At 38.3% G+C, this 14,303-nt stretch overlaps 1 protein-coding gene across 4 annotated transcripts in view; it reads left to right on the top strand.

The window, feature by feature from the left end:
* Window positions 1–14,303, top strand: part of LOC137654486 (protein C19orf12 homolog) — a 92,834-nt gene that overhangs the window by 47,386 nt on the left and 31,145 nt on the right. The window contains exon 4 of one of the 4 annotated variants that reach the window (XM_068388150.1): window positions 329–2,516. The exons of 2 other annotated variants lie outside the window; for them this stretch is intronic. In XM_068388150.1, the coding sequence (XP_068244251.1) occupies window positions 329–535 (207 nt within the window). In that variant the 3' untranslated portion in view covers window positions 536–2,516. Of the gene's footprint in view, window positions 1–328; window positions 2,517–14,303 lie in introns of those variants that run through there. One more of the 4 variants, XM_068388149.1, reaches the window with a different exon arrangement.

The following is a 14,303-nucleotide window of genomic DNA, read 5'->3' as shown; positions in this document are numbered from 1 at the left end:
CAAATTTATTTGGAGATTGTTGCATGAATTGTCTGCCACTGGCTTTCCTATTAATAATGGGGGGAGGGAGTAAAACGTAAGGCTTATTTTCCCTTTTATTGTTACCTTTACTTTCCCTGTTATAAATTTTGAACTTTTTGTTGAACAGTTGTCGATTGCATAAATATACTTTTGAGTTGAATCTGTTTCCAGTTAGTTTTGTAGTCCTTTGCACATTTTAGATGACTCAAGGCACTGTACCTTATCCATAGCTATGAAAACTGTTACTATAAATGTTATTCCTTTTTAAACCTTACAAATTGCACTAGATCAGTGTGTATTATTCCAGATGTTCCTGCAAAATAGATCTGTGGAAGATCTAGCTGCAGCCTCAAACCTTCTGCTTAGCCCCTCGGCTAAAATGGTTCTTCTTCAGGTTATTATTCAGTTTGTTATTAGTGCCTTAGGAGTAATATTCCAGTGGCAGAAAAACAGAAGAAGCAGAGGACAAGATCATGGTGAACCACCACTTTCCCCAAGTTCTTCTAGAGTGTAACCTTTCAAAGTTTTCGATATATTACTTTAAAGGAACAGTTACAACGAAGTGAAATTCTTATTCTATGATTGTAAATGTAATCTGTTTCCTTGATATGATATTGTCATGAAAATTAAATCCCTTGAAGTTTTGACAATACCAGTGACCTCATCCGTATTAAATTAAAGGGAAAATTATGATGATGGGTTCAAAAAGAATTATTACTACTCAAGTTGTATAAATCAGATAACAACAATATTTGTGTATTGGAGACTATTACATTTTGATTTTAAGACATATACAAAAACTCTACTTATTTTTCACTTGGGATGGGATATACAAGATTTAGTAGCATAATAGACATCTTGGCAGTTGTGAGAGTTTCATAGTAAAAAATTCCATTATTAGAAATTTATGGGCATAACATAGAGTAGGCTTCTGCTTGCACAAGTATTCTAATCAGCCTTTTTTAAGCTCTGGCTTAAAGATTTAGAAAATAAGATCAGCATACTAACCTTTGTTTGGTAAAAATTTTGTTTTTACAGTTAATTGATTGCTCTTAGTACTTAGTAACATGAGTGAGAGAAGTACCAAAGGAGGGATGGAGTTATGACCTAAGGTTCATGAGATGGGCCAAATCTGCTGTATAGTTTGGTGATTATTGTACTGTAATAAAGAAGGGTACAATAGTAAAAATTATTTCCAAAGGATGCCTAAAATGAAGAGCAATTACAAAAGAAACAAATAATTAAGTACTTCTAAATGGATCTCATAATACATCCCAGCATGTTTTGCTTTACTCACGTACTGCTAAATAATATTCTGGTTTATCATGTTTGCATTACATCATTGCCATTTATCCAAGTTTGCCTGATACTTGATTTTTTTTTCCATACATAAATATACTTTAGGGAAGGCATTCAGTTATGTAGTCAAATTTGTTAGTCATGGATATTTTATCATGAAGTGCTACTGTATCACCTTGGATTGAGCCATATTCTTCAAAGTAGTTTCTGCTTTCTTATCAAATTGAAGATATTATATATCACCAAGGATGGTGTCTCCCACTTTTGTTTTGACTTGGATGCAATAATCTTGAATCTGAATTATGTACAGCATAACTAAAGGATTTTAGTTGTTTCTGGGAATTTTCCATATGAATTATTATAGTTATATACAGTACAAGCAAGGTTGTTCAGTGTGAAGTTAACTTCTATATTTTGTAGTGTTTTAATATGGAGAAACTTATCATAGTTTTAGATGAAAAAATACGCTAATCATAAATTCCATAATTAGATGGTTGACGATAATATTTTTAGGAATAGAATACAGTAAGGCCAAAATATTGCTTTTACATGTGAATCTCCATAAACTTAATTTCAATATTTTTTTCTAAAACACCCCCTTTGGAACTTGGAATTTAGCTAATTTTTATTCTTGTCCGAAGGGGCCAGAAAATGAGAAAGCCTTGTACCAAGATGGTCATCACTGTGATGGTATTTTAATTTTAATTTTTGTTTTCTTTTTGTCAACATGTCACCATTAGATGTTTCTCTTTCCCAACTAATTGCAGTGGTAATAGTAACTCAAATACTAATGTAAATTAGCATGTTATCAGAAATTAAATGAATCCAAAAAAATTAAAATGTAAAGATTCATTAGCTTTAATTTACGTTGGATGTGAATATTATCGTTCAAGCTTTAAAGAAAATAAATTTTTTTTGAAGGTGGATTTAGGGGAGTGGTATAGCAAAGGGATTAGCAATATCTCTAGTGCCTTTTATTAAAGACAAGCAGTTCATAAGCAGTTCAATAGTACCTTAACACCAAACAGCTAAAATATTAGTGTTAATAGTATTGTACCCTCATTTTTTCAAGACGTCATTTAACCCTGGATAGGTACGCTCCTCGGACACCCCTTTAAGGGTATACTCGGACGCGAACGACCCCGACGCCAAAAAAAATTCTTGAAAAATCAGTTTTTGCAGTAACCTCTTTTTTTCTTTTGCCAAAAAAAACTTCAATGAATGCTTAAAACAACTGTAAAGATAAATACTACTCATCTGCAGAAAAACTATTTATTATAAATATTTTAAAAAATTAAGTAGAAAAAAAAAGACCTGACATAAAAATTCATAAAAAAAAAGTTTATACATATATACACAAATCCTTTTAGGAATTGATTCTTGAATGTTTAGGACACATCTTGATGTATTTTGGATGAAGTCAGACCCATGGAGGTGAAGATCTGTAATGAGAAAAAAAGGGTAACTTTTTTTGGCCAAAAAAATTTGTCCAAATTACATGAATTTTTTTGGGTACCCAAATGAAATAGGAAGTGGCTAATTTTTTTTAGGGAATAAACATATGTTATCCTAAAATAGAAATATGTAAAAAAAATTTCATTATTTTGTAAATTACATTTATATCAGGGGCCATATCTAAAGGTAATTTTTTGAGTACTTAGAAATTTCGTAAAAAAATACATATATTTAATATATAATATGATATTTATGCAGGTAAAAATATACCAAAATATCACAAATTCTATAGGGAACAAGAATATATATAGATAGGGCAACTTACGCTTCGGATATGTCCACAAAATGGCCACCAACCACACTGACTCAGACTCCCTAATCTGCCACTTGAAATGTAGGAAGGGTATGTCAATTTCAAGGTGTTATTTACTAATCTAATTATTATTGGATATGCATAAAAATTGTATGGTGGGTTGCTGGATAATTGTCAATTATTTTACGACTATAAAATTAAAATTCTGACCAAAAAAAAAATATTTTGAAGGGAAATAAAATCGAAAAAAAAACAAAAATGTGAAATAATATAATATTTTAGCTAAAAAAATTTGATGATATTCAATCAAAAAAGAAGTAAACAAAATTTTCCGACAAATAAACATCTAGAGGAATCATTACTCTGTGATAGTTCCTTAGTACGTAGTAATTTTGAAAGAAATGGGAAAAAACGAAAAAATGGCAATCACCGGAAAATCGAACACATACCTATATATACGCCATATCTGGCTAAAAAAAAGATAGGCATGGGTAGCCAGATCATCTAGAAACACTTTCCAACACTATAAAAATATAAGTTTTGCGACACTACTTGCCAATTCCTTACGGTAACATGACTAAGCAAAAAAATGCAAAACAAATAAAAAGGGGCACTCGCGGAAAAATGGCTAACATTCTAATATACGGCATTTCAGAAAAAAAAAATTCAGCCACGTGCTAGGCAAACCATCAAGGCACATTTTCCGACAAATAAACATCTAAATGAATCATTACTCTGTGATAGTTCCTTAGTACGTAGTAATTTTGAAAGAAATGGGAAAAAATGAAAAAAAGGCAATCACAGGAAAATCGAACACATACCTATATATACGCCATATCTGGCTAAAAAAAAGATAGGCATGGGTAGCCAGATCATCTAGAAACACTTTCCAACACTATAAAATTATAAGTTTTGCGACACTACTTGCCAATTCCTTACGGTAACATGACTAAGCAAAAAAATGAAAAACAAATAAAAAGGGGCACTCGCGGAAAAATGGCCATTCTAATATACGGCATTTCAGAAAAAAAAAAAATTTCAGCCACGTGCTAGGCAAACCATCAAGGCACATTTTCCGACAAATAAACATATAAATGAATCATTACTCTGTGATAGTTCCTTAGTACGTAGTAATTTTGAAAGAAATGGGAAAAAACGAAAAAATGGCAATCACAGGAAAATCGAACACATACTTATATATACGCCATATCTGGCTAAAAAAAAAATAGGCATGGGTAGCCAGATCATCTAGAAACACTTTCCAACACTATAAAAATATAAGTTTTGCGACACTACTTGCCAATTCCTTACGGTAACATGACTAAGCAAAAAAATGCAAAACAAATAAAAAGGGGCCCTCGCGGAAAAATGCCCAACATTCTAATATACAGCATCTCAGATAAAAAAAAAGACATGCACGTGTTAGCCCAACCATCAAGGCACACTTTCTAACACATAAACATGAAAAAAAAATCAATAATATACGGCAATTTCTTACTACGTAGTAAATTTTTACAAATATTGAAAAAAAAACAGAAATTGGCAACCGCAGTTAAATACCCAATATACCAATAACTACGTCGTATCTGACAAAAACAAAGTCACGCATGGGTAGCCAGATCATCTAGACACACTTTCCAACACTAAAAAAGCAAAAGTTTTACGACACTATTTGGCAATATCTTACGGAAAAATGACTTGGCAAAAAAATGAAAAAAAATGAAAAAGGGGCACTCGCGGTAAAATGCCCAACATTCTAATATACGGCATCTCAGATAAAAAAAAGACATGCACGTGTTAGCCCAACCATCAAGGCACACTTTCTAACACAAACATGAAAAAAAATGAATAATATACGGCAATTCCTTACTACGTAAAATTTTTTACAAATATTGAAAAAAAAACAGAAATTGGCAACCGCAGTTAAATACCCAATATACCAATAACTACGTCGTATCTGACAAAAACAAAGTCACGCATGGGTAGCCAGATCATATAGACACACTTTCCAACACTAAACAAGCAAAAGTTTTACGACACTATTTGGCAATATCTTACGGAAAAATGACTTGGCAAAAAAATGAAAAAAAATGAAAAAGGGGCACTCGCGGTAAAATGGTCCTCGTGGTGATGAACGACATTTTAACTAAAAAAAAAATCATGCACATGGTAGCCAAACAATCCACCAAGACTTTCCACAACTGATAACCTATACAAGTTTTACCATTCTACGACAATTTCATAATACGTAATAACTTTGATAATTATGCAAATTACCTTAGAAGGGTAAACTCGGTCGCGCTCGACCCCGACGCGTCTCAGAAATCGGGGAAGGAGTACAGCTACAGCAATGCACATCTGGACACTACTAGAGCGTGTAGGGGAGACACCTCCTGCAGGTCGATCACCCACAAATTCAGTCACGGGGGTGAGTCACGTGAGAAAACCCTCTTTTTTTATGACACTCGGGGTCGCGTACGACCCACCGTACCTATCCAGGGTTAAGTTAGGGTCTTTGATTAATTTTGAATGATTAACTACACTGTTGACATATTACACTAAATGCTGAGCTATAGTGACATTGTTTCAGTTACCTTTGGTTACTATAAACAATTCCATAAAAACATTTGATTAAAAAAGGACCATATGCTAAGAAAGTGTCTCGGTTGTTTATGTATGTTACAATCCTTATTGTTCATGTTTGCTTTAATCCCTGGGTTGCCTTATGTTTATCCCTCCAGATTTCCTACAGACTTGAGAATGGATATTAATAACTTTTAATTACTTGAAGAGAAAAGCTTTGGTGATCTCATTGTTAGCTTGTTAGCTTGTGCATTGGTTGTAAGACATTTAAAAAAAGTTGCTTCTCTACTCCACAATGTTGTATATGATCATAAAGCAAACTAACATTATCTGGACCTTGCCACTGAAAAACAATTATTTAATTAAACCTAAGCTGATTATGGCTGGCATATCTTCAATCTGGCCAGGAATCCTAATGTGGCTCCTAGACTCATCATCATCAGTAGTAGTAGTTTGTTGAGTGTGGTGGGAAAAGTGTATGGTAGAGTACTGATTAATAGGATTAAGGATAAAACAGAGAATGCAATCTTAAAAGTACAGGGGTAGTTTTAGAAGAGGTAGGGGTTGTATGAATCAGATTTTTACAGTTAGGCAGATATGCGAGAAATATTTACCGAAAGGTAAGGAGGTGTATGTTGCGTTTATGGATGTGGAGAAAGCGTATGATAGAGTTGATAGGGAAACAATGTTGAATGTGATGAGGTTATATGGAGTTGGTGGAAGGTTGTTGCAAGCAGTGAAAAGTTTCTACAAAGGTAGTAAAGCATGTGTTAGGATAGGAAATGAAGTGAGCGATTGGTTTCCGGTGAGAGAGGGGCTGAGACAAGGATGTGTGATGTCGCCGTGGTTGTTTAACTTGTACGTTGATGGAGTGGTGAGAGAGGTGAATGCTCGAGTGCTTGGACGAGGATTTAAACTGGTAGACGAGAATGACCATGAATGGGAGGTGAATTAGTTGTTGTTTGCGTATGATACTGTACTGGTTGCAGAGGCGGAAGAGAAGCTTGGCCGATTAGTGACAGAATTTGGAAGGGTGTGTAAGAGAAGGAAGTTGAGAGTTGATGTGGGTAAGAGTAAGGTTATGAGATGTTCGAGAAGGGAGGGTGGTGCGAGGTTGAATGTTATATTGAATGGAGAGTTACTTGAGGAGGTGGATCAGTTTAAGTACTTCGGGTCTGTTGTTGCAGCAAATGGTGGAGTGGAAGCAGATGTACGTCAGAGAGTGAATGAAGGATGCAAAGTGTTTGGGGGCAGTTAAGGGAGTAGTAAAAAATAGAGGGTTGGGCATGAATGTAGAGAGTTCTGTATGAGAAAGTGATTGTACCAACTGTGATGTATGGATCGGAGTTGTGGGGAATGAAAGTGGCGGAGAGACAGAAATTGAATGTGTTTGAGATGAAATGTCCAAGGAGTATGGCTGGTGTATCTCGAGTAGATAGGGTTAGGAACAAAGTAGTGAGGGTGAGAACGGGTGTAAGAAATGAGTTATCAGTTAGAGTGGATATGAATGTGTTGAGGTGGTTTGGCCATGTTGAGAGAATGGAAAATGGCTGTCTGCTAAAGAAGGTGATGAATGCAAGAGTTGATGGGAGAAGTACAAGAGGAAGGCCAAGGTTTGAGTGGATAGATGGAGTGAAGGAAGCTCTGGGTGATAGGAGGATAGATGTGAGAGAGGCAAGAGAGCGTGCTAGAAATAGGAATGAATGGCGAGCGATTGTGACGTAGTTCTGGCAGGCTCTGCTGCTTCCTCCGGTGCCTTGGAAGACCACGGAGGTAGCAGCAGTAGGGAATTCAACGTTATGAAGCTTCATCTGTGGTGGATAACGGGGGACGGTGGGCTGTGGCACCCCTAGCAGTACCAGCCAAACTCGGTTGAGTCCCTTGTCAGGCTGGGAGGAACGTAGAGAGGAGAGGTCCCCTTTTCTGTTTCATTTGTTTGTTGTCGGCTACCCCCCAAAATTGGGGGAAGTGCCTTGGTATATGTGTATGTATTATTATTAGTACTACTACTACTACTACTACTACTACTACTACTACTACTACTACTACTACTACTACTACTACTACTACTTGCTAAGCTACAACCCTAGTTAGAAAAGCAGGATGCTATAAGTCCAGGGGCCCCAACAGGAAAAATATCTCAGCGAGGAAAGGAAACAGGAGAAAATAAAATATTTCAAGAACAGCAACAACATTGAAATAAATATTTCCTATATAAACTATATAAACTTTAACAAAGCAATAGGAAGAGAAATTTGATAGAATAGTGTGCCCGAGTGTACCCTCAAGCGAAAGAACTCTAATCCAAGACGGTGGAAGACCTTGGTACAAAGGCTATGGCATTACCCAAGACTAGAGAACGATGGTTTGATTTCGGAGTGTCCTTCTCCTAGAAGAGCTGCTTGCCATAGCTAGTGAGTCTCTTGTACCCTTACCAAGAGGAAAGTAGCCATTGACCAATTAAAGTGCAGTAATTAACCCCTTGGGTGAAGAAGAATTGTATGGTAATCTCAGTGTTGTCAAGTGTATGAGGACAGCGGAGAATGTGTAAAGAATAGGCCCAAATATTCGTCGTATGTGTAGGCAAAGGGGAAGTGAACCGTAACCAGGTAGAAGGTACCAATGTAGTACTGTCTAGCCAGTCAAAGGACCCCATATCTCTGTAGCAGTAGTATCTCAATGGGTGGCTGGTGCCCTGGCCAACTTACTACCTACTGCCATTGAATTGATGAAGTGAGTGAAGTCGTCCTTCTTATCCAAGATTTCTCTTTTACATGTGGAAGTGCAGCTGTAGAAATTAAAATGAATATTCAATACAGTACTGTGGCTATCTCTATCTGTTGTACTTTTTCTAGTATTTCATACTATGTTGGCATACGTTGGAGATCTGTTTCACAACAAACTCAGTGGTTATAGTACTGTATAGTAATACAGTTCTTTACATCGGTTCAGTATTAAATAGGAAAATAAAATCCAACTGGCATCATTTTATCTTACCTGACGTTGGTCTGTAAGTCATAAAATAATAATTACTGTACAATAAGTACTGTACTCTACAGTACTGTACTTCACATGGAATCTCATTAATGTATCTTAGTTTTATTACTGTACTCTACAGTACTGTACTTCGCATGGAATCTCATTAATGTATCTTAGTTTTATTACTGTACTCTACAGTACTGTACTTCGCATGGAATCTCATTAATGTATCTTAGTTTTATGAAATGATAGCAGGTTATGTTTAGGGAACCTTTAAGTCCCTTAATACTGTGAAAATCTGACGTGTCAAAAATCTACTTACATCGAACGTCTCATGAAACCAATTAATGACGTAGGGTGCGATATTACTGTATAGACCATTGCATGTGTCAAACAAGACTCCAATCACATCAGAGGCTTGATGATAAAAGATAGTCTTAAGCTAGTGTTCCAGGATCCCTCGATCTTCTGCAGCCAGTTACCTCTCCTTTTGTATATCTGCTTGCCCATCAACAGCTTACCATTGCAGTCCTAGAGTTTACATTTCTTAATTTGGCCCTTGGATTTTTCTATCTTCACAGTGAAGTTTTCTCTACTCAGAGTACAGCTAGCAAATATTTGAAAATCATTTTCTTGATAGTTTTGATCAGTGACATTAGGAGCTTCTTTTGATGTCACCAATGAATAGCCTAGGCAGTGAAGGTCTGGATACACAACTTTCATGATATTTAGCCATCCCTTGTCTTTGAATTTAACTTAACATTTTTACCTGTTTTATAGGGCCTTGGAATGTTTTACTTATGAGATGCTGTATTTTTTATAGGCTTATTCACTATAGTGAATTCTAGAAGTATTATTCTAGCTGTGACCGAGTTGTGGAATGATCTTCCTAATCTGGTATTTGAATTGGTAGAACTTCAAAACTTCAAACTTGCAGCAAATATTTTTATGTTAAGCAGGGTGACATAAGTCTTTTTATAGTTTATATGAAATATCTGTTTTGATGTGGTTACTGTTTTTTAAATATTTTATTTTAATTGTTCATTATTTCTTGTTGCATTTATTTATTTCCTTATTTCCTTTCCTCACTGGGCTATTTTTCCTTGTTGGAGTCCATAGGCTTATAGCATTCTGTTTTTCCAACTAGGGTTGTAGCTTCTCTAGTAATAATAATAATAATGATGATGATGATGATGATGATGTGATGATGATGATGTCTGTATCTTATTTTTTGGAGGGAAGGGACTGTTTGTGTCCCCCTCCTCTTCCTCTTACTCAACTCGCTAGTATACATAAACATCCGACAAGATCTTGAAACATGATTGGACCATGGGCTGCTTGTTAGTGTCTTATTTCTCCTAACAGCACAAAGCCATGTTTTGCTATTTATATTTTAAATAACCTCGATGTTAAGTTCTTACCAAGGCGTCATTTATTTTTATCATGTTCAGCTTCAATACCATGTTCAGGTCCTAGTGTACACTACTCTTGACTTGTGGACCTTCATATCCTACGGTGTGCTACTCTTGAGTCAAGGTACCCTAAGCTTTACTTTCACTTACCTAAGAGAGTCATGCAATATAAGTTTTAAATATTTAACTTAGCCGGTGAATATATAATAGCTGCAACTCTGTTGCTCGACAGACACATACATAAAAAACTCGCGAGCGATCGCTATGCAGGTTGCGGGTGTGCCCACCAGCGCCAACTGTCGGCCAGATACCACTCTCGGATGTAAACAAAACCTTCAATTTCTTCTCTGTCGACGTGTCGACAAGACGTACTTTTACTCGCTGTTGAACCTGGAGTTTTTCCCATCATATTTGGTGAAGTACTTTAATTTGGTTTGAGCTTTCGCAGTACAGGTGTTTTTCTTCAAATAAATCCTTGAACTCGTTTTTGGATAGATTTAATTTTTGATGACAAAGAGAGTATGGACTTTCTTTGACTTTTAAATGGCCGACCCTTCCTTTAGACGGAAGTGTGTTTAGGCTTTTAGCAATTATCTTATCACGTTATAAATTAATTATAGATTTTCCTCTATATATTTTATATCTCACCGCCTTTATTAGGCCTCTTCGATTAACTTTCCATTTATAATAAACATAAAAATAAATTTTAATGATTTGTTTATATGCGACCTTTCCTGAAAGTAGGCGGTCCTAACTTGGAAACCGAAGTTAAACAACGTTGAGCCCTTTCAATCGTAAATAGCTTTTAAAGAGCTAATGATTTAAAACTTTTTAAATGAATATTTTTTAATAGATATTTTATGAAAGATTTTCTTTGAATAGTCTTCGTACTGTTTCAAAGATGAACTAACGTTTAGTTTATTTATGCTACGCAGTTTGCGCTCTATCGTTACGATAGAGAGAGAGAGTATCACGGTTTCACTTTGCAGAAAGAGTAAATCGATTCTGACGTTTTGTTCATTCTTCTTTCAAAGCTTAAATGTTTTAAATTCTATTTTAAAGGAACTTTTTAATTGAAAAACCTTTCAGTTTTTTTCCTTTGGTCAAATAACATGTTTTTTTGACGAAACGTAAGTGGGCTCTTCTCTTAGGTGCGAAATCAAGAGAGAGAGAGAGAGAAAGATAGAGACGGAGGGAGAGAGAGGAGAGAAAACGTTCCATTCAAGCGGGTAACGTTGTTCTCGAGTTACTCACGTCCCTAGTCTCTGTACGGGGAGAAAGGATAAAACGTTTTTAGTTTTTTATTCTTGTCCCCAGGCAATGTACGGTGAGAGATTGAAAACGTAGTTTTGAATGAACTAGTGTTTAGTCTCTTCCCCAGCCACTGAATTTTTTATCTTAAAATATGTTTACTGTTTTTTGCTGGTATTAATGTGCTTGCATTATACGACTGATTTCGCAATTACTACCTTTTGATGAGGGTAGAATTGCGTGCTTCAGGTAGAAATCAGTAAAAGTTTCGATTTCAGTGAAATAAGTGCAAAACAGAAAATCGTAGTGATAAAGTGATATTGCGCAAAGTGTTATCAGTGTTGCGACCGAGGGTTCGTCTGTTCGTGCCTGTCGTTCGCCTAGTCCGGGACCTCTTGCAAGCTCCCAAGCCCAGGGGAGAAGTAATGTCGTACGACTTATGGGTTCGAGAGGCCTTGATCAGCGAACAGACGTTCCCTCTATGGTATCGGGTGTATCTTACCAAGATCACCCCTACCATAAGGCGAGAGAGACGATTTTCTCCTCGTCATCCGAAGGCTTTTCGCATAAGAAGCCTGAAACAAGGTTTCGAGGCCCTTAAGCGAAAGTCAGTCCTTTCAGGACAGGTCCAGCGTCCTGGTTGTAGCCATTAGGACAGCTCTGACCCTATGCAGTCATCGGAAGACTGCTCGCCGCCTAACAAAAGCGTAACACAGACTCCGAGAGTCTTTTTGTTGGCAAGGTTTTGCGGTCACAGACGTTACCCTCGTCTCTTACCGCAACCATTTCCGTTGATCCTAAATGGGTTGTACGGCAAGACATGCAGAATAAGCTTGCCTCCCTTATGGAAGACTATTCTGCCGATAAGTCCGTTGAGCCTAGCCGTTTATCTCATCGAGATCCTGGCTTTCAGCCACCCTAACGTTCCTTTGTGCGTCCTGTTGACGTTGGCGTAGCTAAGTCACGTCAGTCAGGTTGTATAGAACCACACTCGATGCGGTCTCGTGTGGATTTTCAGCCACATTTGGACGTTAGGCCACTTGCTGATGCTCCTGTTGACGTTCAGGACGTTCGCTAACAATCGGAGTTGACTTGTTTTGACGCTGAGCGTCAACCTCCGCATTCTAGAGTTGTTTTGACTGCTCAGTCTAGGCGGTCAAAGCAGTCTCGAGTGGACGCTGTGCGTCCTCACGCACCTGTTGTTGTTGACAGTTCACAGACTGTCAAGCAGTTACATGACGTTGCGTCCTGGTCTCTCGCACCTGTTGTTGTTGACAGTTCACAGACTGTCAAGCAGTTACATGACGTTGCGTCCTGGTCCGCTACTAATGCACCAGTGCGTGTGGACTCTGCTTGTAAAGCATTGCCACCACGGTAGGTCTCTCCCTTGCTTGAGACTCAGCTATTATCGGACAAGGTTCCTTCAGATGAGGAAGTTGCTGTTCCCCCTCCTACTGATATTCCCTTGAGGACTCTGTCAGACGGAGAGGAGCCTAAAGCTGCTTAGCTCTCTATGGACTTTAAATAAATCATGCTGATTTTTAAGGATCTTTGTCCGGATCTTTTTGTAACTGCTGCTCCTCGTTCGCCTAAACGTCAGAGCTTACACTAGGCCTAGCTACTTCAAAGCCGTTTTATAAGCTAGTGCTCTCTCGCTCTCCTAGAGAGCTTTACGTTTGCTAGGCGACTGGTTTATCACCAGGAGGAGTTTGGGGGATACAGCCTTTGCTTTCCCTTCTTTTAAACTGGCTTATAGAGCGAGAGTCTGATATGACATGAGAGAAGTTCTCGGCTTGGGAGTTCCTGCCTCTGCCCAGATAGACTTCTCAAACCTCATAGACTCTCCCTGGCGCCTGGCCATGAGACGCTCCAAGATTTTACAGGTCAACTTCACAGCTGTTTTCGAGCCTTTGAAGTTTTGCTGTACAATTATGTCATGCATAAACAAGGCTTTCAGGGATGGCTCCAATGATCTGACAGCCACGTTCTCTGCAGGAACAAGTCCCTCAGGGATGGCTCCATGATTTGGCAGCCATGTTCACTGCAGGAGTACGTAAGAGGCAAGTGCGCTCAATGTGTTCATTGTCAAGACAAACTTCACGACGAAGTCTTCCAGGCGGTCTTGACAGCATTTATGGAAGGCGACTGGATGGTCTCTCTCGACCTTCAGGAGGCATACTTCCACATTCCTATACACCCGGATTCCCAACCGTTTCTGAGGTTTGTTTACAGGAATGTGGGGTACCAGTTTCGAGCTATCGGGGATCCGAGCCTCCCTGTACTTGGACGACTGGCTTCTCAGAGCATCGTCCAGCCTTCACTGTCTGCAGGATCTACATTGGACGTTGAGTCTGGCCAGGGAGTTGGGACTTGTGGTCAACCTAAAAGTCCCAACTGATCCCATCCCAGATTATTCTATTTTTGGGGATGGAGATTCGCAGTCAAGCCCTGCTCGAAGTCCAACTAATGCTGAAAAGAAAACGTTTATTCAGTCAGGAGTTGGAACAGTCTCGTAGGGACTCTCTCATCCCTGGAGCAGTTTGTCTCACTAGGGAGACTACCCCTTCTGCCTCTCCGGTTCCATCTAGCCTCTCACTGGAACTAGGACAAGACATTAGAGACGGTATCATTCCCAGTCTCCGAACCAATAAAGGCATGCCTGAAATGGTGGGACAGCAATATCAGTCTGAGAGAGGGACTATCCCTAGCAGTCAAGAACCCAAACCACGTGTTGTCCTCAGACGCGTCGGGTTTGGGTTGGGTGCGACCCTGGACGGTCGGGAATGCGCTGGTCTGTGGACCTCAACGGCAAGGAGCTATTAGCAGTCCACTTGGCCTTGATGATATTAGGAAGCGTCTTCGAAACTAAGTGGTAGAGGTCAACTCAGACAACACCACAACTTTGGCGTACATCTCCAAGCAAGGAGGCACACACTCCTTCACGCTGCTCGAGATCGCAAGGGACCTTCTCTTATGGTCTAGAATTCGAG

The sequence above is a fragment of the Palaemon carinicauda genome, chromosome 15 (assembly GCF_036898095.1).
Source record: "Palaemon carinicauda isolate YSFRI2023 chromosome 15, ASM3689809v2, whole genome shotgun sequence".
Classification (NCBI taxonomy): Eukaryota; Metazoa; Arthropoda; class Malacostraca; order Decapoda; family Palaemonidae; genus Palaemon; species Palaemon carinicauda.
This window is presented reverse-complemented; position numbering and strand designations above follow the sequence as displayed.